At 41.3% G+C, this 24,511-nt stretch overlaps 2 protein-coding genes across 4 annotated transcripts in view; one reads left to right on the forward strand and one right to left on the reverse strand.

Annotated features, from left to right (window-relative positions):
• The first annotated feature begins 444 nt into the window (after positions 1-444).
• Positions 445-24,511, forward strand: part of LOC113028218 (neurotrypsin-like) — a 35,999-nt gene continuing 11,932 nt past the window's right edge. Inside the window, exons 1-7 of the mRNA XM_026178302.1 lie at positions 445-1,022; positions 1,876-2,144; positions 6,620-6,662; positions 18,465-18,707; positions 20,827-20,965; positions 21,055-21,233; positions 21,388-21,535. Coding sequence (XP_026034087.1) covers positions 2,046-2,144; positions 6,620-6,662; positions 18,465-18,707; positions 20,827-20,965; positions 21,055-21,233; positions 21,388-21,535 — 851 coding nt within the window. The 5' untranslated portion in view covers positions 445-1,022; positions 1,876-2,045. The remainder of the gene's footprint in view (positions 1,023-1,875; positions 2,145-6,619; positions 6,663-18,464; positions 18,708-20,826; positions 20,966-21,054; positions 21,234-21,387; positions 21,536-24,511) is intronic.
• Positions 8,628-18,456, reverse strand: LOC113028223 (E3 ubiquitin-protein ligase TRIM21-like). 3 transcript variants are annotated; one of them, XM_026178323.1, is made up of 3 exons: positions 16,366-18,456; positions 14,717-14,823; positions 8,628-11,744 (listed from the first exon to the last, which is right to left on the reverse strand). In XM_026178323.1, the coding sequence occupies exon 3, from the start codon at positions 11,740-11,742 to the stop codon at positions 10,024-10,026; it is 1,719 nt and encodes a 572-aa protein (XP_026034108.1). In that variant the 5' UTR covers positions 11,743-11,744; positions 14,717-14,823; positions 16,366-18,456; the 3' UTR covers positions 8,628-10,023. The 3 variants fall into 3 exon arrangements, with proteins under 3 accessions (XP_026034108.1, XP_026034110.1, XP_026034109.1); XM_026178325.1 differs by having other exon boundaries at positions 14,717-14,987; XM_026178324.1 differs by lacking the exon at positions 16,366-18,456 and having other exon boundaries at positions 14,717-16,352.

Below are 24,511 nucleotides of genomic sequence, written 5' to 3' on the forward strand. Positions count from 1 at the left end.
TATCCACAAGGCTTGATACCATTATATGTTTTAGTGTTAATCTTTACTCCTTTAATATTTAAAAGCAGAACATTTTAGGGTCCCAGTTTTTTCTCAAACTCTTGTGATCTCTAACTGCAAATTTTATATAATTTAGTGAAAAGATTATTATCTTTTTAAGCCAAAGACACAGCAACTTAATGAAGTAATGAAGTAATTTAAAACTCATTTAAAACATCAAACATAGCAAGGTCTATTCATGTAATCCAAACTAAGCTTTAAGGTAAGCTAAAGCCATTGCAACCAGGAATATCTGGATAAACTGATCTTCTCCACTTGGGAAAATTACTTTTAAAAACCACCGCAATGCTACTGAGCAAACAGTAAGTACAAACGCAAAACACACACTTGTCTGCATCTGCAATAAATAATATGGATTTGTAGAAATGCTTATGGACAGTGGTTTAAATGTTGTGTATTTTCTATCATAAAAAGTGATTCTGTGTTTGTTCCATGAAGGTCAGTTTCTCAGTTTGTGTTTTTAACTCATCTGGCCTTAGGACTGATGAGCTTGTGCCATGAGGAGGCGTTGGTCTTCCATCTGTCCATCCAAATTCACAAGAGTCACTGCTCTTCCTAGAGCATTGATCAGAATTTTATCAAACTTGCGGACAGTGGTCACCTAATGGGTCTTCATCCAAATTGTACCCCAGATCAAGGTCACATGTATCGCTTTATGGGCTGATCTTCATGGACACTAATAATTTCACCACATTCTCTCTCATGATGTACTGAACAATATTCAATTCAAACCCTTTACCATTTATTAACACAAGATTCTCAATGCACAAATTGATAAAGACCTTGAACTGAAATGAGGAACTAAGTGATGTGATAGCTTTAATCCTGTTCCATGTTGCATCCTGGTAAATGAATCTTTTTTCTCATAATTATATAAGGAAGGGTCCTGTTGGTTGACTCCAACATTAAGACGGTGCAGATGGGACCTTCCAGTGGAATTCTCATTAGTTTGTGCAATGAAGGTAACCCCTTTTTTCCTGTACTTCACACATTACAATAATCTGTGATTTATGTGCAATATTAAGCTGGATGAGCTTCCACGTCACTGATGTTCAGGTTTTATCTTCATGAGAGATGAGTGAAGCTGTGACACCATGAATGCAGTGGGTTACTCGACCGATGGCAGTCCCTGGCTTAAAATTGCTGCTTAAAACACATTACTGACTGAGTGCTGTGAAGCAAAACACCACTGTTCTGCTGACCTGAGAAGAACCATGGTCCTAATAAAAACTAATAAATGAGTTAATGCCCATCTAAGCAATTTGTAGCTGCTAGTGAACGTCCCAGGCTCTGCTTTGCAGGTAATCCTCGAATGTGTTTACCACCCCATCATAAGTCAGTCTGCTTTGTTTTTAGTGGCATCTCAAAATTGAGACAGTTTTAACTCAAGTTGCTGAATTTCCTTGACATACAAGGGTCTCTGGTTGTCATATCACTACTAATATTTTTATGTGTCCATTTGCCCCCTATAAGATGTTAAAAAGCCATCATTAATCATGCCTAAGTGACATGTCTTACTCAGAAATGTATTCATTTTCATACATTTTAAAGGTCACTTGGAGAGTTTTTGAGGAAAATTTTCTGCATAGTCTTAAATCTGCTACAGCTTGAGACCAACGACATAAAATGAAGTTAAATTCAGTTAAGTAATTCACCCTGACAAAAAATGTGTCCGCGCGCGGGCGTGTGAGCGCGACATGCTCGTGGCATTAAGTTTTTGCAGAGCTCAACATTATTTCACCCAAGACTGGTTCAGCGTGTGTGTGTGTGTGCGTGTGTGTGCATGCATCACTGTGTGTTTCATCCCGTTTATAGTGCCGCACCCTGCCTTCTGTGCGTAAAAGCCACCACGTAGCCGACATCATCATCATCATCATCACCGCACACCACGTTTCTTCCAGCAGCGGGACGAGCCGGAGGATAACGGTTCACCTCACGGGCAGGTTGGACACAGAGATGGGAGAGGAGCGGCGGCTTTTCTGGCTATGACACAGACACAGCGGGCGGGAAGGATGGCTCTCACCAGCCGGGAAATGTTGTGCTTGATCGGAACCGCCTGTCTCTGGCTGCCACTGTTAGCTGAGGTACTGTATCCTGCCTGCTGCTGATGAGGATGTGTTTTTTCTTTATAGTGCAATGTGCCCTGATTTATTTCTTTTCTTTTGTGTGTCTCTCTGTGTGTGCTTTCCTTTTTTTTGAAGCCATGTCCCGTGACGGTCACGCTTTGCTGACCTCTGCTGCATTTCATTAAAAAAAACAAACAAAAAAAAAACAGAAAAATCGAATTAGTCCGACAGCCTGATTAAACTGACAGTTGTATTGATAAGCCTGTAGAAGAATTCAGGGCTGTGCCGCCACGTTGTAAGGTCTATATCACAGAAAGGATGCTTTCGTGTTTTTTCTCTCTGGGCTGCATTTCCAACAATGCAAGTGCAGGTCAGAAATTTAAAGAGCACCACATTTTAGCCAATTAATGGTGGCATGAAGGTACACTGCCCAATTAAGCGGAGTCTACATTGTTGCACACACCCATTCGTGCTGGGTGACAAACACAACCCCTCCACCTTCCTCTCTTTTCTCCTGCTCCTCATCCTCTTCCTCCACCCCCCGCGGCAGGATATCATGAGAAGAACCCGTCGGTGCCTCTTCTGCCCCCGCGGTTTTTGGGTAACGGACCCAGCACGGGCTGTTAAAGCTGTCACTGCATGTCAGCGTAGAAATGTTAAATTCGAAACGCGAGGAAGCAGGTGTTTCTGTCATGCGTGGGTCAGCTGGAAGTCAGGTTCACTCATTTGTTCTGTGTCTTGCAGAAGCAACGCAATCAATTAATGATCAATCAATCAATTATTCGTCACATTCGTCCAGTTTTCCTCTCACTGCAGTTGGAGTGTGTTGCGTTAATATGCAGCATATGAGCCGAGTAGCCAGTGTAGAAGTCATTAGTGGAGTACAGCAGTGTGCGGGATTTAATTAGACCCACTTACACTGAAAGCAGCCGTGCACATCGAGCACACCGAGCACGCTGCAGATGAATTCCTAATTTTTCATCTTTATTAGACAGTTTGTTTTTTCCCCCCTGGCAGGAATTCTTGGAATTCAGAAGCTCTTCATTTTGTTGGAAACATGTGAACAAAACAGAAAATTAATCTGGAGATCTCTATACCCTACAAACTGCTTTCCTGTGGCTCAGTCTGTGGAGACTAAAATGCTTGTATGTAAACAATAGGCAGAAACCAGCCTCCAATTTACATCACAGAATACATTTTTGTGTCATCTTCACTTAATAAAGAGCCAATATACAGCAGATTTACAAATATGAATTATATTATTAATAATACAGTAGCATAATGTTAAATAAAATGAATGTTTCTGCAGATTATGAACCCTTATTAGAGGCTACAACATCAAAGTTAATGGGATTTGTGATAAAATTGCTTTATGATTTACCTCTGCCAAGGAGGTTATTTGATGTATCGGATGGTTGAACAATATTTTATCACACAAACTGAAACATCCAACTAAGAATCATATTCACAAATCTACAGGATACTAGTAACAGCAGAGGGTGGCAGAAAACACCCTCACTGTGAAATAAAACAGGGAGCTTAAATTGAATTGGCCAGTGAGGACATGTGCATGAACAAAGCTGTTTGTAGTCATCTATGGAATCTAAGGAATTTGATTGGAAGATTGGAATGAGGTTTTTTTAGGTCCTGTGTTTGCATCACTTTTGTGTTGGAGGAACTGCAGATTCATGAATGGTCATTCGCATGTCTTCAGGGACTGCAGTCCTCCAGGGATATTGGTTGGATAAAAGAGTGGAGCAAAAACAGTTGAGTATTGAGTATAGATGGTGCTTTCAGTTGGAGGACCTCTTCAGAACACTTTAGGACAAGACCCCATTCCCGTGTTCATTGCCAAGAAGATCATGTCTGTTAACTGGAGTAAAACATCACCACTACCACAAATCCTGTAGACACACGCATAATGGCGTTAGCGAAGCTGTGAATTAGTATGGATACATTCATAATGTATAAAGTCACAATGGCCTTGAACCCTTTAAACCTTAATTGTCAAGGAATGTTCAGCCATACTGTGTCCAGTGTTTAGTGTTCTGTGCAAGATTTATGAGTTATTAATAAGAAGTTGCAGACTGTTTTACTTGTTTTAGTTTTTTACCAAAGGTGTGGCTTGACCCACAAGTGGTTAACTTTTGAATTTAATCTGGATCTGAAGCCCCTTTTTCACAATAGTCATAATGAAAGAAGAAAAACTGTGAGACATTGTCATAAACTAATCTGGATCCAAAGACTCAATGAATGTGTGGTGTGAGGGGACCTTTCGGCCTTGGTGGAAGCATGCTCATGTATTATAATCAACTGATTTACTTTACTTTACTTCAGCTTTGTTAAATAAAAAAAAAGTCAGCTAGGATATCTGTTTATATCAGCTGAACCTCCATATAAATCGATGCTGATTTTGCACTGGCTAAACATTGAGGTTACTGTAGCGAGGAACTTTTTATAATCAAGATTTCTTTGTGTCACTTGCATAAAGGGGGGAATAAAAAAAATCATCACCTGTTTTGCCAAATTTTCATATTAAACATCAGGATTCAACCTCAATTTAACAGTGAGGTCAGTTAGTGGAGGAGAATCCTCCTAATCCTGCTCTGCTGGTTATAAACTAACCCTCTCTGCAGCTGGTTTGCTGCCAGACCTGATAAATACTTTCACTTTTCTTATCTGTGCCTGACAATCATTGTGTCACTATGCTTTCAGCACCACCGTGAAGTCTTCTGCAGGTCCCCAGGCTCCCTTGTAATAACACATAATAAGAAATGCCAAGTAAAATCACTCTACCCTTTAAAGGTTTTGACCCTTTTAAGGTTTCACATCATAAAAGTGACAAAAATCATCATTAATATCCCAAAACCTTACCAGCAACAGTCATCTAGGTGGCACGCACGAGTGTGATCATTTATGACTAAAAGCATCACTTTGGAGCAACTTCCTATCTCAGTGCTGCAGCGGTCTCGATTATTGCTTATTTATTTGTTGCCCTTCCATCTGGTGTGGTGCGTCTGTTTGCATGGCCAAACACTGGACGCAGGTGCAAGAGCAGATTAGTGCCGTAATTGAGCCGTGTGATTGACATGAGCGGAGATATCGGCACCCGTGTCTGCTATCACAGGTCGCCTATTCCTGATGTAATACCATTAAGCTGAGTCTTCTGGGAGGCGTTTGCGTGTTGGTTTCATGCGTGCGTGTGCAGTGGCCAGAAACAGTGACAGGAAGCAGAGAGCAGAACTCACCTGTGTGACGGTGAAATGCGCTGTATATCGCTGCCCTCTCAGCAGAGCAGATGGGCTGTGTGTTGTGTAAATGTGTATCTGATATCTAAAATGAAATAAACACTGCAATATAAACTCTGATGCTGTCTAGTACTGTGTGTGTTTGCAGTTACTGTGCTGTACTGTCGTCCCTGGGTTGCTTATACTTATACTTCAAGTGGTGAGAATCAGGGAGTAAACTCATTAATACATCGAAAGTACATCGAGACGACTTCATGTTCAAGGATAAATGCCAACAAATCAGAATACTTTAGGGGGAAATGCTTGAATCTGCATGTAAAGTTGCACAAAAACGAAATATACGCAATACTCAAGGGATTACCCCGTGTGCAGTAAACCATTAAAGAGGACCTCTTCTGCTCGTCTCCAGCTCCATGTTTTTTATTCCATGACTCAAGAGTAGCTTTGCATGATTCACAGATCAAAATAATCCTTATTTATCTTATTCTGGGCCTTGGTGCACCCCCTCAGTTCATCCTTTGTCTGAAATAGAGAGTTTCAGTTTCTCTACTCTTCAGTTAACTTTTATTCTGAGTGGCTGTCCCTCACAAGTATTAGGCTGGAACAGCAGGTGAGCAGGGCACCTGTGCTTCAGATATATCCGCTCCTTATGACGTCTTACAGAGCCATGTTTAACACGAGCATCTGTGTATGAGGCATGAAATGAAACGAAATTATCTAAAATATACACCTTATAGATAGAAAATTACCTGTCTTATTTTATAACAATGGCCACAGTTGCTTTCGTGCTCAGTGAAGGTAATTGTAGAGATAATCTTGAGACCTTATGACTCTCTGTCCATTAAATTTGTTTCTAATTAGACTCAATGAAAGGTTTTTCCCCTTTTTGGGGGTGTTAAGGCGTTATTATCGAGCTGCAGTCCAGCTGTTTTGGTGCTTTCACATTTGCTTTTTGCAATTCATAATTATGAGGAGTCAGATACGGCCTGTAACTAATCATCATGCATATTTTAGAATGTTGTTTATGCGTCACGACTCACTAAAGTTCAGACTTTGTGGTGGAAAATGAATCATGCGCTGGTGGCCTAATTTCCACCAGTTTTCAACCAAATCTGCTTAGAAGATCTTTGCCTTTTTATGTTTGCTTTTAAATGAATTTCATGTTTTTTTCTTGTTCTTTGTTTACTATTATACCAAGATGAAATTCTGGTCCTTTGTCTCACTCTCTTTCTTTTGTGCATGCAGGTGGTGGCTGAAGACAGCTACTTAAATGAGGTGCAGAACTCAGGTAGGCGAGAGGTGACGCTCTCATCCTCTTTCTGTGCATTTACTTTCTCCTCCCATCTGTCCTCCCCTCCTACACCATCGCTCTCCTTTCTGCTGTTTTCTCCGTTCCCTCCAGTTTAACCCACATTCTGACTCAGACTCTCACAAAGCCCCTCCCACTCTTTCCTACCTCTCCTCTCCCCCTCATCCTGGCCTGCGCCCCTCTGCCTTTCATTTTCCTCTTCTTTCTTTCTCCGCATCCCTGAGAGGAGTGAAGGGCATGATGAAGATAGGAGGGGGGGGTTGGGGCAAAGAACTCCTCCCTCTCGGCTCATTTCCAGTGCGGTGAAACATCTCCGCTTTAACACTCGCTACACACTGACAGACCCATGCAGTCAGAAACACACCATCCATCACGGGGAATTCAAATTGTGGCTTTTTAACAATACTGAACACCTGCATAAATTCACATACTGCTAAAATTGCCTCTTTTTATTGGGTGGAAATGAGGATAAATGGTGTAAAAGCAAATTTCCTCAGGTTTCCAGATTTATTAGTGTGTTTTGTGTAGAGGATGTTGTTGCTACACACCCACCCCCCATACAGCCAGCCTCCGACTGTGAACCGTGTCAAATACTCATTGTGGCTGGGAAACGGATTACGGGAGAAGGGAGACTGAGTGTTCCCATGGCGATGGGCAGAGTGCGGTTGTCGTGGCAATGAGGAGGGTGTCGAGTATTGTGTGAAATGCATTAAAGAGCGTAGTGAAATATTAAAGTGGTGAAATATAAACAAGGGGAGAATTTAGGGATCATATTGAGACATGAAAAATCATAATAAATGTTAGTTTTGAGCGATACTGAAAATGTTGCTTTTCTTTAGTTACGTAACGCTTTTTTACTTTATTAAAATTTTATGAAGCTGAAGATAAAAGTTTGATTAATGCTACTGTGCAGCTTTTAAGCATGTTTTTGCCATTCAGCACAACAAATGCAAAATATATATGTGAAAATATTACATGATTTACATGGTAAGATTACGAATTACAAAGCAGTAAGGGAACATGGCAGTGTATCCTGTGTTTTTTATTTGATGATTGTTTGTTTGTATTTGTGCCTAAGTGCTTAAAAAGAAGGAAAAATGGCTCAAAGATAAAGTTGTGCATTTATTTTTCATCAGCATCGACACAAAATGTCAGCGTTAACTCTCCGGCGACCCAACTAGTAACTACAATGACCTTGAGGTGTAATTCCTATCTCCAATTGTGTTTATCTCATCTATTATTTCTTTTCTCTTGCCGATATTCTAAAATGCTCAACTTATTTTGATTTTCAATCATTTTTAGCTCATCCGGCCAAACGTCTGATGTTTTATGCCACGAATATGTGTCAGATGGACAAGAATTGCAGGTGTAGTACCTGAGCACAGTGATCATATAGTGGATTTTCACCCAAATTCTGCTCAAGGCCAAAGTCATGTTTGTCACTTTATTGGAAATTTACCATTTTTCAACTTCGGGTATTTATGGAAGAGGATTAGGGCCACTGAAAAACAAAAGTGGGCACGTCTTTTTCCCCCTGCTTTTCCAGAATTCTAAGAAAAAAGTCACAAGTCTGACTTTAATCTCAGAATTTTGACTTTTTTCTCAGAATTCTGGAAAAGAAGAAAAAAAAAACGTGCCCCCCCTTTTTTTTTCTTCTTCTTCCTGTGGCCCTAATCCTCTTCCGTAGGTACTGTCCAGATTTTAGTGCAACAACATTAATTTGCCTTGGACATGACTGTTTGGCTCCTCCTTGACTTCTCAGTGTATTTTAAGCCTCATTTGTTTGCGGAGTACTGTCAACTAACCAGTAACACAAAAACCTATCACTTTCTTTCTGTACACATTACATTAACTTCTAAACTGTGCTGGATATGAGAGAGGTGAAAAAAGGAGCTACAAAATCCACAAATTGTAGGCAAAAAATTTCATTTATTTTGACTTTCATTCCCCACAAATATTATTTATTTGGATATTGCAAAAAAATACAAAAACCATTGCAATGAGTCAGGGAATTATGACTCCAGTTGACACTTGAAAATTAAATCAGATCGATGTTCAATCAGGTATATATGTAATATTAAATATATCAAAATTAAAGGGACAGTGTTTTTCTCTGACTTGCTATGTGGATATATCTGTTGTATCTGTTTAATATACTGGAATCTACTTTAGCAGTGCTCACAGTGCCCAAAAACACATACAAAAGAATACACTACTCCGCAGCAACATTTCTTTCTACAAATCCGTAAACACGTGCAAAATGTGCATCTATTCGTGACTTACAGACGCACATCCTTTTAGTCCTTTCACCACTTTACCGACTCCACTCGTACCTCCATGTCGGCTATATAAGTAAGAACACCTGGTGAATTCATATTTTGTCTTGAAATCACAGGGGTTGCTCCCATTTACAGCACCACTTTCTTTTCAGTTAAATCCTCAATTTTATTATTTCCACCCATTCTTCTCCCTCGTTAACATGCTGTTCAATCTTCTGTGCACGAAGTGCCGAACTCGTTACAAGCCTCGAACCTTTCACCCTTAAACTGACGTCACCATATGTAGCAGAAAAAAACCCTCTATAGTTTAGTCTTTTTTTTGTAGTGTAATGAATTAGTCTGCAGATGAAGCCACCGTCCTACATTCATAAGACAATTATGAAGCTGCCTGGCAATATGTCATAACGTGATAGACTAAATAATTTAATTATTATACGAAAAACTGTGATAATAAATAACTCATTAGTCATTAAATGCACATCTAAACTTTCTGAAGGTTTGAATATTATTTTCCTCCTTAAAACAAACATTGAGAGACTTTCATATTGAGATTCACATTCACTGTTTTTATCAGTTTGCTTTTCCTTTTTATTTGTCAAAACTGGATTTATTCTACTGTCATTTCTTTATATTTTCTTTCCAAGGAGCCAGTCTTTCTTGTAATTTTAAAGTGGTCTGCAGCAATAGTTCTTCAGGCTTTCTGGAAGATTTTTCCATCATTTTCAGTCCCATCCTTGTACCTGAACATTTTCAAACGAGAGAAAAACGCCCAAATGTTGTGTCAGTTTGACGAGGAGCTGAAACACGTTAGAATTGTTGATCTATTTTTCTCTAGCTAATTAATAGCAAAAAGAAACCAAACAAAACTGAAAAAAATCTGTACTTGGATAGGCGATTAGCAAATTTAGCAAGAAAACCTCACATATTCACATTATCTCACTGATAAATATCTGATAAAGACATTAAATATCCAAAACGTCCTTCATATTGGATATATGTCTTTAAATGTAAGGCACTTGGCTTTTACCCCACAAAGACTCAAACAGAATAAAATATTTGATTCAAAGGGTGAGTCTCTGAAGCCCCGCTGACTCGCTTTCACCAACAGGAACTATTATCATGGGATCTAAATTGGAGCCAAATTCATTGTCACAGGGATTAAAGTACGGATATAGCTCCTCGGTAAAGAAACACTCAGTGAAAGAGTAAATAAGTGTTGCAGCCTCCGTGTCCCAAAATGATATTTGACCTCGGTCGTAATCCACAAAAACCCCGATCCGCTCCACTTTCCCAAAGTGTACCAGCTCATCCGGAGAGTTGAAGGTTTCAAACTTATTTTCCAGGAACCACATGGCCCACAGCCCACTACGCGAATCCCGACTGAGTGACCCTCTCCTCTGGACCGACGCAGCAGCCATGCCCAGACACCACTCGGTCTTCTGGCCCACGTAAACCTCGAAGTAAAACTTGCGGGATGAGAAGCTTCTGTTTCCCAGAACTGCAAGATGCTCAGTGAACATGCTTGGGTTCGAGATTTGGTTTGCCAACCATCCTGAGTGCATGCTGTATCTTACTTGTTTCAAGTCGTCCGATATCATGAGCAGAGGATGAGCCGTGTCCGGATCCAGCAAGACGTTCACCTCGTACTGCTGCATATATCTGAGCGTGGCTTTATTTGACACGTCTGATCTGTCGCACAGTTTTTGTATGTCTGTGTTCATTTTGTTGAGCGTTGTTCGCAGCTGGGAGACGGAGTTTTTCAAAGATTCGCCTATGTGTTGTATCTCCAGGTGTCGGTTAAAGCTGAGATGGGAAGGATCCATTGTTTGAGGCAGGACAGAGGAGCTTGGGTAGTGCCGGAGAAAATGGAGCTGATCTTTAGTCTGCTTTAGCTCAATCAGCTTCACACTTGTCACCTGCAGCTCTGTGATCTCCTTCTCCATATCACTAATTACCCCTCCTGCTTCTTGTTCTACAGTTTTTTGCTTCTCCTCGATGACCGCGATGAGCTCTGTCTGACTCTTCTGAATCTCAGACACCAGGTCTGTTAGGTCCTGCACGCCGCTGGCAGTCACCTTTTCAGTTTCTGTCTTGCTTAGCTTTACTGATTCCTTCACTTTCACAACGTTCTGGAGCCTTTCCTGGATCATCCGCTGCACTTTACCCTCAGTGTGCTCCAGCAGGTTCTTCTTCTCGTCGTACGCCCGCTCCACAGGAACAACAGAGTGCTCCTTGTGGCGGGAGCTGGAGCAGACGTCACACAGCAGAGCGCTGTCGTCTCTGCAGAACCACATCAGCAGCTTGTTATGTTCCTCACAGATGCGCCCCTCCAGGCTCGCCACAGGTTCAATCAGCGTGTGCTTCTTCAGTCCAGGGGCAAGGTGATGAGGCGCCAGATGAACGTCGCAGTATGAAGTCTGACACTCCACACATGATTTAATTGCTTCTTGCGGCGTGTCGGTACAGATGCCACATAGCACCCCAGCTCCAGGGCTGGCCTGCAGTGAATGAGCACTCCAGGTGTCAAAATCTTTAGCTTTAAGCGACAAGACGTTTGACGCGAGCTCTGAAATGAAAGTGTTGACCTTGAGATCCGGTCTTCTTTCAAAAGCGTGATTACAGACAGGACACCGACAGACTTGCGCATCTTTCCAGTAGGTTTCAATACACAACATGCAGAAGTTGTGTCCACATGGAGTGGAAACTGGGCGAGTGAAGACATCCAGGCAGATGGGACACAGAAACTGGTCCTCAGAGAAGAGACTGCTGCCAGATGCCATTTCTAAGAAAACAGACAAACACTATTAAATCTAGGCCAACATTCAGATTAGCTGCTTTAGCTAAAATAAGTTCATGAGCTATTCTGGAGCTTTTAACAGCAGCTGTCACTGCATTTTTAGTGGAAGTTACATTTTTGCCTAACTCTTTAAAACAACCCCCGAGAGTTTACTTATATAAGCAAAAGGCTTATCTTTGCATTTAGTGCTGTAATTATTTAACGCTGACTTTAACCATTAAAGTTAAAACTCGAATGGCAGGTTTCGCTCTGTTGTTTTCAGGCTGCAGAACAGGATGCGACCTGTGCGATCACCTTAATGAGCCTCAGTATTGCCCGGGAACAAATTTTTCCTTTTTCAGCCAGCATCGTCCTGATAACATTCAAATCACTTCATAACCAGATAGTCTGCACTTAAACCACAGAGCAAATGTACCAAACTGCACCATCATCGAGACTCAGGATTAAATGGACCCATGCTTATAGACTGGGTTTTCAATAAATGCCATTCTTTCTCGTTTCATTTTCTAACTATGTATTTGCATCGTTTTTTTTAACCTGTTGCTATGTAGTAAATAGGCATTTTCCTGTATAAATAAAGATGAATTTATTGCTAACTTCATGAATCTTTATTAACTTTATTAACCTTATGAATTTAAAGCCACTAACCCATATAAAAACAGCACCTGGCTGTGCAGATCTGAGCTGCAGATCTCTAATAACATAACTACTGATGTTATTCACAAATAGACTGATTAGATGAGCTAATGTGAGAGCTCACTATATGGAGATGTGGGGTAACACAAACCCACAGAGCAGACAGGTCTGGCCCGAACCTGGTGTCAAGCCGGCACTGCTGGGTGACTTCTGGCATGGGTAAGTGGTATGTCATCCAGATATGGGCCATGCCTGGGATAGATGGCACTGTTTATGTGATGGCATGCCACATCTGGCCTGATTGTGGTTTGGTTTATGTGGCCCAGGCTCATAGAAAACAGGTCTTCCCTGGATCCGGCATCAAGCTGGCCCTTCTGACTGACTGGTGTCATGGCAGGGTGTATGTCAACCAGACGTGGGCCAGGTCTGGCAATGACAGCACTATTTATGTTCCTATTTTCCTATTTTAGTTAGAAGACCCAAATGCCATGTTGCAATACTATACTGCTATGGTAGCCAACGTTTCAAATGCAGGTTTGACAGGTTTGTGAGTGTACACTTTATCCTAAACCTAGTGAGGGTTTACTCATGTTTACTACTGGTTGGCTATAGCGCAGGAGATAGAGCAGGTCACCTACTGATTGGAAGGTTAGTGGTTTGATCCCAGTCTGCATGTCAAGAGTTTGAATGTAGTTATGAAGCACTCAATTTAGAGGAAGTGGGTGAATGTGGCATGTTGTATAGAGCACTTTGTGTAATCTGGGAGAGTAGAAAAGCACTATATAAGAATCAGTCCATTCACTGTCTGAACAGAGTTTTCTCGTGTTACTATTGTGTTCTGGCACATGTTGTTATTACATGGCTTGATTAAGGTACACATTAGGCTGACATCTGGGGGCAGAGCTGAAACTGTTCTGGGTCAGCAGTGTGTCTGCAACTGGCCTTGTGCGGGCCACCTCTGACAAACCTGATCTGGGCCACCAAAGGGTCGTCATACTTTGCGGTATGTGGGCCATGTGTAAGCACATTGTGTGGGCCAGATCCGGGCCATACAAATTTTGCTATGTGGGTATAAAAGCACACTACAGTCACTATGCACAAAAAGTGCAGTAAGGACAGTTAATAAGATCGGATATATTTCTAAATTCAAAAATGTGGAAATTCACAGATCTGGTCAGATTTAAAACTGGTCAAATAATATTCAGAAGAAGAAATAATGTGTTACCAAAAATTTTAAATGTGAAGTTTTCACAGACAGAGAGGGGAGCTACATTTGAAAAAACACAAAGCGAGGACAACAACGAGGAGCATGCAGTTAACAGCCTGTGGAGTGTTTTTGTGGAGTAATGTGGAGAAGGCTATACAAATATAAATCAGTTAAAAAAATTATATAAAACACCAATAAAGCACTATATGGAAGCGGTGGGGTGTTAAATCTTTATATTAAGAATGACGTATTATAAAAAGCAATACTTTTGGAGAGGTGTAGTTAAATAACTATAGATCAGTGTATAAAGGTGTATATGTTAATATAACACAGGACTGTGCATTTGATATTTTTACAAGTATATTTATAGCATATATGTATATTTTAGATTGTATAATTAAAACAGATATATACGATGAATTAATACAAATTGAACTGGATAAGACCAACATTTTTTTTCCATGTGAATGTGATGACTTTTACTGATTTATACTGACTTATATTGATTGATTAATATTGAGTCTTACTAAAAGGAGTTAGTAGCTATCACAGATGATCGTAGTTGTGCATTAAGAGGAACTGCTCGTTTGATATCTTGAACGTCATTATTTATATATTGATTTATTCATTTTTAAATCACATGTGATCATATTTGGAAGTTAGTTAATGCTTGCACTAGTTAGGGTGGATGGTTACCGAGCTGCCACTGTGATATTAAATAGGATGCTGATTTTGGCAACCAAACAACAGACTTGAAACAAAATGTACCTACTGGGGAAAATAAACAGCTGATTCCTTTTCTTCTTATATCTCAGTGCTGAATAGGGCAAACCCAGCTGTCAATCAAAGGGCTTACACCCCTTATAATCAGGCTGGTCTACGAGTCCCTGCCTCTGATAAAAATTTAAGAAATTCCCAGTGGGGTTAAAGTGTAAGTAAAATTGGCTTTCACTTTCAGTCTGAGAAGACTAGCAGGAAGCATGATCTTAGCTGTTTCAGAGCAAAAGCTACTCCTAATCAAATAAAAGAGGATTAAAAAGGATTCAGAATGACAGATTTTGCAGTAGTCTCATGAAAAAGACAGAAACATTTCTACTGAATATCAAATACTCACCTGGTTGTTGACATCAGAATTTCCTACACTGGTGAAGTCTTCTTATATCGCTGAACCAGGGCGGCTGTCTCACATTCTGCACTTAGAAACCGTTGTTTTCAGGATGTCTGTGAAGAAAAGTTATGTACACGGATTGTTGGCTTTGCAGTTGATGGTGGAGTTGTGGTGATGGGCTGATGGGGAGGTTGCAACCACATTTCTGCGTTACATCATCCCTAATATAACTGTCATTTAGTGCATCGTTCACATTTAGAACTCGTGGTCCATGATGCTGTAAAACACATTAGAGAGCTGAGTCATTTTCACACATTTATTAGTTCGTTGATCTCAGCAAACGAACAAGTTTGCCTCCTTCTCAGTCGGAAGATTCGCAGATATGGGTAAAAGAGGGTTTACAGATGACAGATTTCCTCTATGGGAAAAAAAATATGTCATTAAAGCAGAGAAAGAAAAAATCTGCTGGGACAGAATATCATATTTTGTGTTGTTTTGTAATTGGCACAGCTGGCCAAATAGCACAAAGTGAAAGAAGTCACAAACGAAACAGTCTGTATTGCCTCGTTTTATTGGCAATAAAATATTACACATTTTAGTTTCACTTAGAAACTACACAGCAGAGTATACGCTATTGTCATATGTTTAAGTTCTGAACTTTCAAAATTCACAATTATTCTATAAACATTACATTGAGAATAGAATACATTTAAAAAAAAGTTCTAATAGGCTTAAAAATATACAGGACCACTCTAGTTTCTAAATTATTTTCATGGAAAAAGAAAAGCACATATCACACTCTGCTTATGATCCATATGTTTAAGCCTTTGAACAAGTAGAATTTTTTTTTATAAAATCTCCACGCCTTGTACAGCTGCCATGAATGGGGGAAATCATCTATAAGAACCAAATCTGTTTTTTCCTCAGGATGTACAAATGCTTTTCAGTTCAGTTCAGTTCAGTTCTTTTTTATTTCAAACATGCTCTCCTGCTGTAAGTTTAGGCATCTTAACACACTCCTCTTTTAAAGCTAGCATCAAGTGGCCACTAGAGAAACTGTAGTTTCTAGCACTTCTATTAATGGATTCGGTTTTATCAACCTTTCCAGACTTGTTTTGACACAGTGAGGCAATGAATGAGAGAAACCACTTAAACTATTACTCATTTGGCCAACTATGTGTGGTACACAGGTATCATCCCACTCTGTCGGTAACCTTCAAATAGACTGGCAACTTCCTTGAACTTTATGCTATTGTTGGAGTCATAATCAGATAAACTAAAAAAAAAAAAAAGAAAATTATAAAATTAGTCCCACGTGGCCTTTGTATCCTTGGCATATGCAGCTGGAAAGTATGTTGTTATTGTTACTTTCACTTCTCATGCTTTTTGCCCTAAAAGCTGCAGTTCAGAGTTCACTACGGACACCGGAAACATAGTGAAACGTGGGAAATTCGACTCCGACAATTAGACAACAAATATCTTCAATCGGGAATATCACTAAAGAGATCGTGTGATCATATTTTTGAGCTGTGACAACATTTCTCAGCTAAAAGGCTTTACCGGCAAAAAAGTTTATGACCGTACAGCACATAAATAATATTAATTGCAGTAGCTATGTGTTATTAAGAAAGCTTAGGTTACTAGTGACTACTTACTTGTTGCTCCTCGTTGGTGTGGGAGTGAGAATAATGAGTGTGGCTCAGTTCCCTTTCTCCAGAAGTATTTTGCTTTTGGTTTCCTCAGTGTCAAATTTCCTTAAAGGGACAGGCACCCTTTTTCTTGCTGCTTGCTCCGCATTCAGGTTTTGAGTCCAGTATGAGGTTGATTTAGATTTTTTAATTCTTAAGGATACATTTGTGCTTTACTTCAGAATTGCTTTTCCTCTTATCTGCCTCCAGTCTGTCTGTGTGTGTTTGTGTGTTGCAGTGTTGGTCACTCTGCAGTGAAATCTATGGATGTGCGTTAGTGTGTGAGGTGAGCTTCAGGGGTTGCAGGGCGGTGTGTGCTGAAGAGATAAGGGTTGGGGGTTGCTGATACACTGCTACCATTAATCATGGTTTAGTAGCCGCTTGGCCTCCGAAACCCCCGAAGCTTTGGTGAGGGAAAAGTAAGTTCTTTAGAGGAAGATGCAACGACTCAAGAGGAAAACACTCCTGTAGCTGTAGAAAACAACATTCAGTCGAGCTCTTTCTTTGGTTTAGGGGGTTTTCATACTTACAGATCAGCCAAAGCGAAACTTGAAAAGACAGAAGAAGAAAAAAACACTCACTAGCCACTTTATTGGATGCAACGGCTGTTCAACTACCTAATCAGCCAATCGCATAGCAGAAACTGCATTTAGGTTAACATGGTTAAGATGACCCGCTGAAGTTCAATTCAGTATCAGAATTGAACAGAAAGGTGATTTAAGTGACATAAATGTGCAGTGGTTGTTGGTGCCAGAGGGGCTTATCTGATTATTTCAGAAACTGCTGATGTACTCATAACTATTTCTAAGGTTGACAGAGAATTGTGTTACTGATGCAGGAGGAAAATGGCATAAACAGCAGTTCAGGATCCTGTTGTATCTAATATAAGTTAGATGGTAGGCTGATGTAAGCGCATTAGTGCTAAAAACTGCTCATTTCAGTCTGTTGCTAGGTGGTTGTTAGGCAACAAAAGGCAATATAGATAAGAATCTGCATGTAGCCCGAGTTGGCAGACAAAGTTGTGTATTATAGTTAACATTTTGTTGATATTTGTAATGAACTTGGCATAATTTTCACCGGGATTGTTTTATTTTTTCCTCTTAACTGTCTTCGGCTTGTTTGCTGTTGTGCTGTGAATAAAAAATGTAGTGACTGATTGTTTGTGCCACATTAAGCAGATGTTGATCTTTCACAGGAACGAGTTTGAGGTGCTGCTGCTCTGTCCACAGAGTGGAAGAAAAAACAGAAAAATCATTAGCAAACATCCTGGATATCTGTACCAAAGTTCAGCCACCCTTCCCACATTTGTCACAGAAGCAAAGGACTAATGCAATCAGCAAAGGTTCAGCCATTGTTTAACATGTTATAGTTCAGTGTGGCCCTGCAGACCAACATTCCAACAAATATGCAAATACAATAAAAAGATCAAGTAACTAAAGTCAGAGAGATCCTATTTTCCACTCTACTTGTATAAATCATTTACCTTTTTAAGTGACTTTGCACCTCTAAGTGTGCTGTGCAGTGCCTGTATGTGCACCACTCTCCCCATTATATTTTTTAACATGATTTCTTTTCATTAGCGCATTCTGTGTGCGTTTTAATCAGCTGCAGCACAAAACCTGCTCTACATTTTGTGGCCTAATTTTGCTACACTTTGATGTCAGCAGTTTCCCTCTCAGACTGTCGAAGCTTCACTCACCCATTCCTCCCTCTCAGAGAAGATTACTGGCAGTATCTGGCCACCACCGTGTTAAATAAGGAGGTTCAGGGTCATGGAAATTTCCCCAGTTCACCATGGATCAGTGTGGTTGAATGCCTTAGAGGGGATCCTGCTGCAGTACTGGAGAATCATCCATGTAGGGTTTTATGTTAAGATATAATAAAGACACGGGGATAATGTGATTTAAATAAGACCCGTTTTACTCCCATTTCACCTCTCTTTTCCCAAACTATCTCTTTTATTCTCATTGTCCTCGCTGACCCAAATACCCGTCCTTTCATCCAAAACATCTCATTCTCTCATCTTCCTCAACATATACTTACTCTCCTCTCCCTTTGGTGTGCAGTGCCTCTGTCATGCTCTGAGGGATTCACAGAACTGGGATACTACAACGGCACCGTGTCGCAGACGGACTCTGGTGCCCCCTGTCTGAAATGGACTGAGTTTCCAGACTATGTCATGCAGTACCCGGGCCGCGGCCTGGGTGACCACAACTACTGCAGGAACCCGGATCGCGAGTCCAACCCGTGGTGTTTCTTCCGACAGAACTCAGGAGCAATTGGCTGGGCCTACTGCGACTGCCACCAGGGTATATCCACAGACGCTCTGAACAGTTCATGCATGATTAAAAACAAGTTGACCTTTAAATGATTTCATTCCACATTTAGTGCTGTGCGCATCCCCCCCCAGCAGATTCAAATGAAACATTTGTTAGCTGTTGGTTAAGCTGTTCACAAGGTTTTCACACCAAAAAAAAGGGGAAGATACTCTTTTATGTAAAAGGTAATATCTGCAAAACAACTGCAACAATTCAAAATCCAAAGAAATTTGGTGTGTAAAGATAAAATTCTATTGATACTTGGCAGTCATGACTGATTAATGACTGAGCTGCAATAACGTGTGGACCCTTTGTGCACAAGTTCCTTAAACTGCATTATTTTAAATGTCCAAAAGGGGAATGTGACGCTGTTTTTCATTTTATTTATTTTAGTAAATATTTTCCTGATGAGTTTATATTCTCAATGCAAGTTTGAAGAGTTCTTTAAATCAGCAGGATGTTCATTTTGTAAATTGTGGCTCCAATTACAGTAAAACAGTCATAAACCGAACCCCAGTTCCTCTTGTAATGAAGAATAATTTCTAAATCTGGTTTCTGGCATGTAAAATCTAAACTTTCTATATCAGTATTACTCAATTTAAAAATAAGCCTCTGACTGGCTCAACAACCAATTTGTAAACTGATTAGAGTTCCAGGTATTTCAAATGTTACCAACATCTATGAACTTAATGTATTTAATAGAATAACTGCTTTCAAATCCATGTGATTGTGGGGCTTTTAGTATTTATTTACACTCACCTGACACTGAGGATCCCTTTTTTCCTTCACAACTGCTTCAGTTGTTTGTGGCTCAAATTCATCTAGATGTTGGAAACAATCCTCAGAGATGTTGGTACCTACTGACATGATAGCATCACATTAGTGATGTGAATCTCTTGTTCCACCACATTCCAAAGGTGCTCAGTTGGACTGAGATCTGGTGACTGTGGACTCACTCAGTCAGTTCAAGAAACCTGTTTGAGAATACCTGATCTTTGTGACTCAGCACGTTATCCTGCTGGAATGCTTTCATGTTGTTTACAAAATGTTCTCACACTAACATGTGTGTGTTGCAGCAGAAATCAAGACTCAATAGACCAGGCAATGTATTTCCAATCAAATGCAAACTGTAGCCTCTGTTTCCTGTTCTTAGCTGACAGGAAGGACACGCGGTGTTTTCTTCTTCTGCTGTAGTCCATCTGCTTCAAGGTTCTACATGCAGTATGTTCAGAGATACTCTTCTGCATACCTTGTAATGAGTAGTAGTAGGACAGAGGACGCTTCTGCTCACTACATATTTTTTCTTTTTCAGACCAGTCTCTGTAAACCTTAGAGATGGTTGTGTGGGAAAATCCAAGTAGGTCAGCAGTTCCTCAAATACCAGCCTGTCCAGTACCAACAACCATGCCACATTCAAAGTCACATTTTATCCACTTTGTGTTGCTCAGTTTTAACTTCAACAGTATCATTTTGATTAAATGCACTGAGTTGTTTCCACATGGTGTACCTAACAAAGTGTCTGTTGAGTTAATTTTATCTGATAAATGTAAATGCTTTTTAAAAAAACAAAACAAAACAGGCCACTGGTTTTGTGTCATCTTGTAAAACTGGTCTGCTGGGAAAACAAGTTTAGTTTTGTATAGCTATATATTTGCTATGAAACAACAGACAGCCACAGATGATTACGAGCTGTTGCATGTATTGGAGGGATTAGCATTTGAAGAGACAGATATTCCCCTCTGGATAAACGAGTTTAAAGGATGACTGTCGATTTTAGATACACCTGAAACCAAACTTCAAAGGAATGCTAATGTTTGTCTGCAGGATGTGTCAACAGACAAGTGCTTGATAAAGTGATGTAGAGGTGTTCAGTGCTGAATATTGAATCAAACAGTGGAGCTCTGCCAGAGATACGATCACAATCTAATAACTGAATAACAAACACCTTGATGAGCGGTTAACCTCACAGTATGTGTGATGCCTGTGAAGACGAGTTTGTACTGAACTTATTTGGGTTATTATGTCAAAATTATGTTTATTATCTACTTGTGTTGCCATTGTGAATTTTTGAGTTTTCTGATCATTAAAATTTGCGTGTTTGTGATTTTAGGTGCTACACGTCTGGTTGGCAGCTCGATCTCTGGCAGCGGGCGAGTTGAGGTTTACCTGAACGGCCAGTGGGGAGCAGTGTGCGACTCTCACTGGACAGACCGGGATGCCAGTGTGATCTGCAGACAGCTGGGTCTGGGGTAGGTCGGATGAAACATCTGCTACGAGTTACAGTGACGTGTGACTGATGTAAAAAGTTCATTCTCACCGGTGACGTTTCTATTTTCAGCGATATCGGCACAGCATTGCAGCACTCTCAGTTCGGCTCGGGCTCTGGCCTATTTCACTACGAACGTCTAGGTTGCCGGGGTGATGAGAACACCCTGAGTAAGTGCCGGAGCAGGATGTTCGTCACTGGTGACTGTAGCCATGGAAACGAAGCAGCAGTGGTGTGCGCACCACCAGAAGGTCAGTGTGACTTCCACAATGTCGTGGCAAACGCACCTGCATGTTTCGGCCCATACATAAGAGGCACAGAGCGATTCGGTTCCAATAAAATGTGTGTGAGAGCATTCAAGGTGGATGCTGCTGGATCTCATGCTATCTTTTAAACTCCTCTCAGGCAGTGGCCCTCCTCTGCGACTGGTTGGAGGTGAGGAAGACTTTGAAGGTCGTGTGGAGGTGTTTCATGCAGGAAGGTGGGGCTCTATCTGCGATGACCAGTGGGACGACAGGGACGCAGAGGTGGTGTGCAGACAGCTCGGTTTTGGGTACGTTCACACCTCCACCACAACTAGATAAGAGATGTATGGAAACATTTTGATCTTTGTCCTAGTTTAAAGGTTACGTTGTGAGCCTCAGGCCACAGAGACACCTACTGTAGTAGGAGAGCCACAAATGTACAGATGAAGAAAGCAAACACTATGCCTGTTTTAAATTGGCTTTCTATCCCCTATAAGGTCTTCTCCTTGTGCACCTCTGGACCAGGTCCAGAACTGCTGCTATTTCTAGATCACTCCCTGTATGTCCTGTTCTCACCACCTGGCAAGTTGACCCAACTTTCATGTCAAGGATCGTCACCGGCTCGATCTCTGCTCACGAATAAGAGGCCAAACAGTTTTTAGGGGATAAGTGTACTCCTAAAGTAGCAGGCAGCATATGTACTGCGGTACCTGCAGAGTCTTTTATGTCTGTCACATGTTCTCAGCAGGAACCTGGTCTCATTGGTAAAGAGAACCGGGTGCCACTGGCACTGCCTAAAGATGATGAGTGCTCATGCATCCCTCAAAGTCTGTTTGCGACAGTTAGGTTAGAAGAATGAACTTGAGTAGCCCGCTGCAGGTCCCTGTGTCGGTCTGACAGTGAGCCTCCTGATTGTACAATCAAACAAAGAAGTAGATAACGGTTCAGCTGCTGGCTTGTCCTTCTATAGCCTTGCCCAGCTCTCCTCTTGTAACAGCCCGGAGACACAGCAAACCTTCCTGTGATGGGACGTATGGATACGCCAGCCTGAAGGAACTGGAGCATCTGTGCAACACTCAGAGTGTAGTATTCTGTGGCCACCACCTGCAAAACCATTCTGTCACGAACCAAGGTTCATACACACAGAGTGGGGATCAAAAAGCAGACTCAATACAAAATTCACAGGAACTATGTACAGATTTATTTCTCTAACATAAATGATCAGGAACAACCAAGGGAACGAGAATAAAACTCAAGCCGAGGACCTGAAATTCCCTGGGAAGCTGCAACAGAAAGGGGAACAATTACTTGTGTGCAGGAAGGGAGAGAGTCAAAACTAAACCAGAATTAGAATGCTGTGGCTTACAATCAGAGTCAGACCGTGGGGCTTGGATGGGAGGGTGTCCGTGGGAGAGAATCCAAGGAGGGAGAGATGGAGACTGAGGGAGTTCTCTTGCACGCAAAACATGCAGGAGATGTCTTCAATTGCCAGACGGTGACCACTAAGAGTGACTAACGGACTGGCGTGGAGCAGCCATCCGCGCTGGGTGAAATAGTTCTCCGGTAATTGGTAATTAGATGGAATACAGGTGCGATGCTGTCGACCCAACCCGAGGGCGTAGCCACTGAGTCAACACGAACACTACCTGTTCCCACGGACCATGACACATTCCCTTTTTGGGACAGTTGTTGCTGCCTCTCAAGTGCACCTGTTGTCAATTTTATTTGCACTAAAGCAGATGAAATGGATTCACAGTGGTTTATGGTTCCAAATTGGAAAGATTGATATCCCTGAAGTTTAATTAACGTTGTGTATACTGTGATGTTTGTGTGTTCCCTTAATTTTTTGAACATGGTATATAAATATGAGGTTGTGTGCTGTGTATTGAACTCCCCCAGGGTCTCTGACTGCATTTACATTACTGTAACTCTTTGATGCATCTGATGGAGAAAGAGCAAACGGCACATTGGAAATGCAGGATTTTTATTAGCCAAAGCAAATGTATCACACCACCTGCCCTAGATGCCCGATTTGGCTCCCTGTGACTTTGTCCTTAAAGTGTCGCCTTTTTGACTCAGTGGAGGAGATCCAGCACATATCCCAAGTGTGCAGGTTGTTGCAGGGCTGCTCAAGGAGACGACCTTTAGGGGGATAGCAGCCCAATGTAAATCCGGTCCAGGTTTTTATGTGTGGAGTTGCATAACTTTTTGACTGCACCTTTTGGTTGTGCAGGTGTTTATTTGTCCCACTCTCAGTGGAAAGACTAATGGCACCACAATTACACAAGATTTACAGGTTTGCAGTGTGGCAACTGAAACTGACTGAATTGATGGGGCATTGTGGATGACACAAATATAGGGAACATTCAGCTCTGGAAATTTCACTAATCACTTTACAAACAGAAGATGCCAGTATCTTTAAAATCCCAGAAATGATCCCTCCATCCATCCATTCGCTTCCACTTATCCTTTTCAGGGTCGCGGGGGGCGCTGGAGCCTATCCCAGCTGTCATAGGGTGAGAGGCAGGGTACACCCTGGATAGGTCGCCAGTCTGTCGCAGGGCCAACACACAGGGACAGACAACCATTCGCACTCACACATTCACACCTAGTGACAATTTGGATTATCCAATTAACCTATCCCCACAAGCTGCATGTCTTTGGACGGTGGGAGGAAGCCGGAGTACCCGGAGGGAACCCACGCAAACACGGGGAGAACATGCAAACTCCACACAGAAAGACCCCGGCCTGATGGTGGAATTGAACTCAGGACCTTCTTGCTGTGCGGCAACAGTGCTAACCACCGTGCCACTGTGCTGCCCCAAAAAAGATTTAAAACTGAATTATTTATCAGATGCCGTTGAGTAAGCTGGAGATGTTCAGGATTCTCCAGCAGAGCAGATTACAGTTTGTCTCATCTTGAAAATACTTCCTCACACACAGAATGTAAACCCTACGGAGAAGAAAGTGAAGATCTTCCTCCATGTTTAACACGAGGTTGCATTTCATCTCCCGAAACACCGGGGGACACCTCACCATCTGTGTTTGTGCGTGTGAATAATAGATGTCCTGACACTGATGCACAGGTTCCCACACAGCTGTGTACAGCTGTGCGCTGATGTGTTTTGACACGCAAAACAAAACGAAGCAAACTCGATTTGTTTTTCCCCACATGGATTGTATTCGTTATTTTTTGTTTCGCTCTGCAATAGATAGAGAATACGTGTCAAACATGTAGACACTTTGCATGCTGGCACTAGCTAACACTACTCCTCCCTGTGAAC

Source organism: Astatotilapia calliptera, chromosome 8, assembly GCF_900246225.1.
Source record: "Astatotilapia calliptera chromosome 8, fAstCal1.2, whole genome shotgun sequence".
Classification (NCBI taxonomy): domain Eukaryota; kingdom Metazoa; phylum Chordata; class Actinopteri; order Cichliformes; family Cichlidae; genus Astatotilapia; species Astatotilapia calliptera.

Excerpts from the sequence above, each read along its gene's own strand:
- LOC113028223 (XM_026178323.1), bottom strand. The coding sequence starts at position 11,742 with ATGGCATCTGGCAGCAGTCTCTTCTCTGAGGACCAGTTTCTGTGTCCC.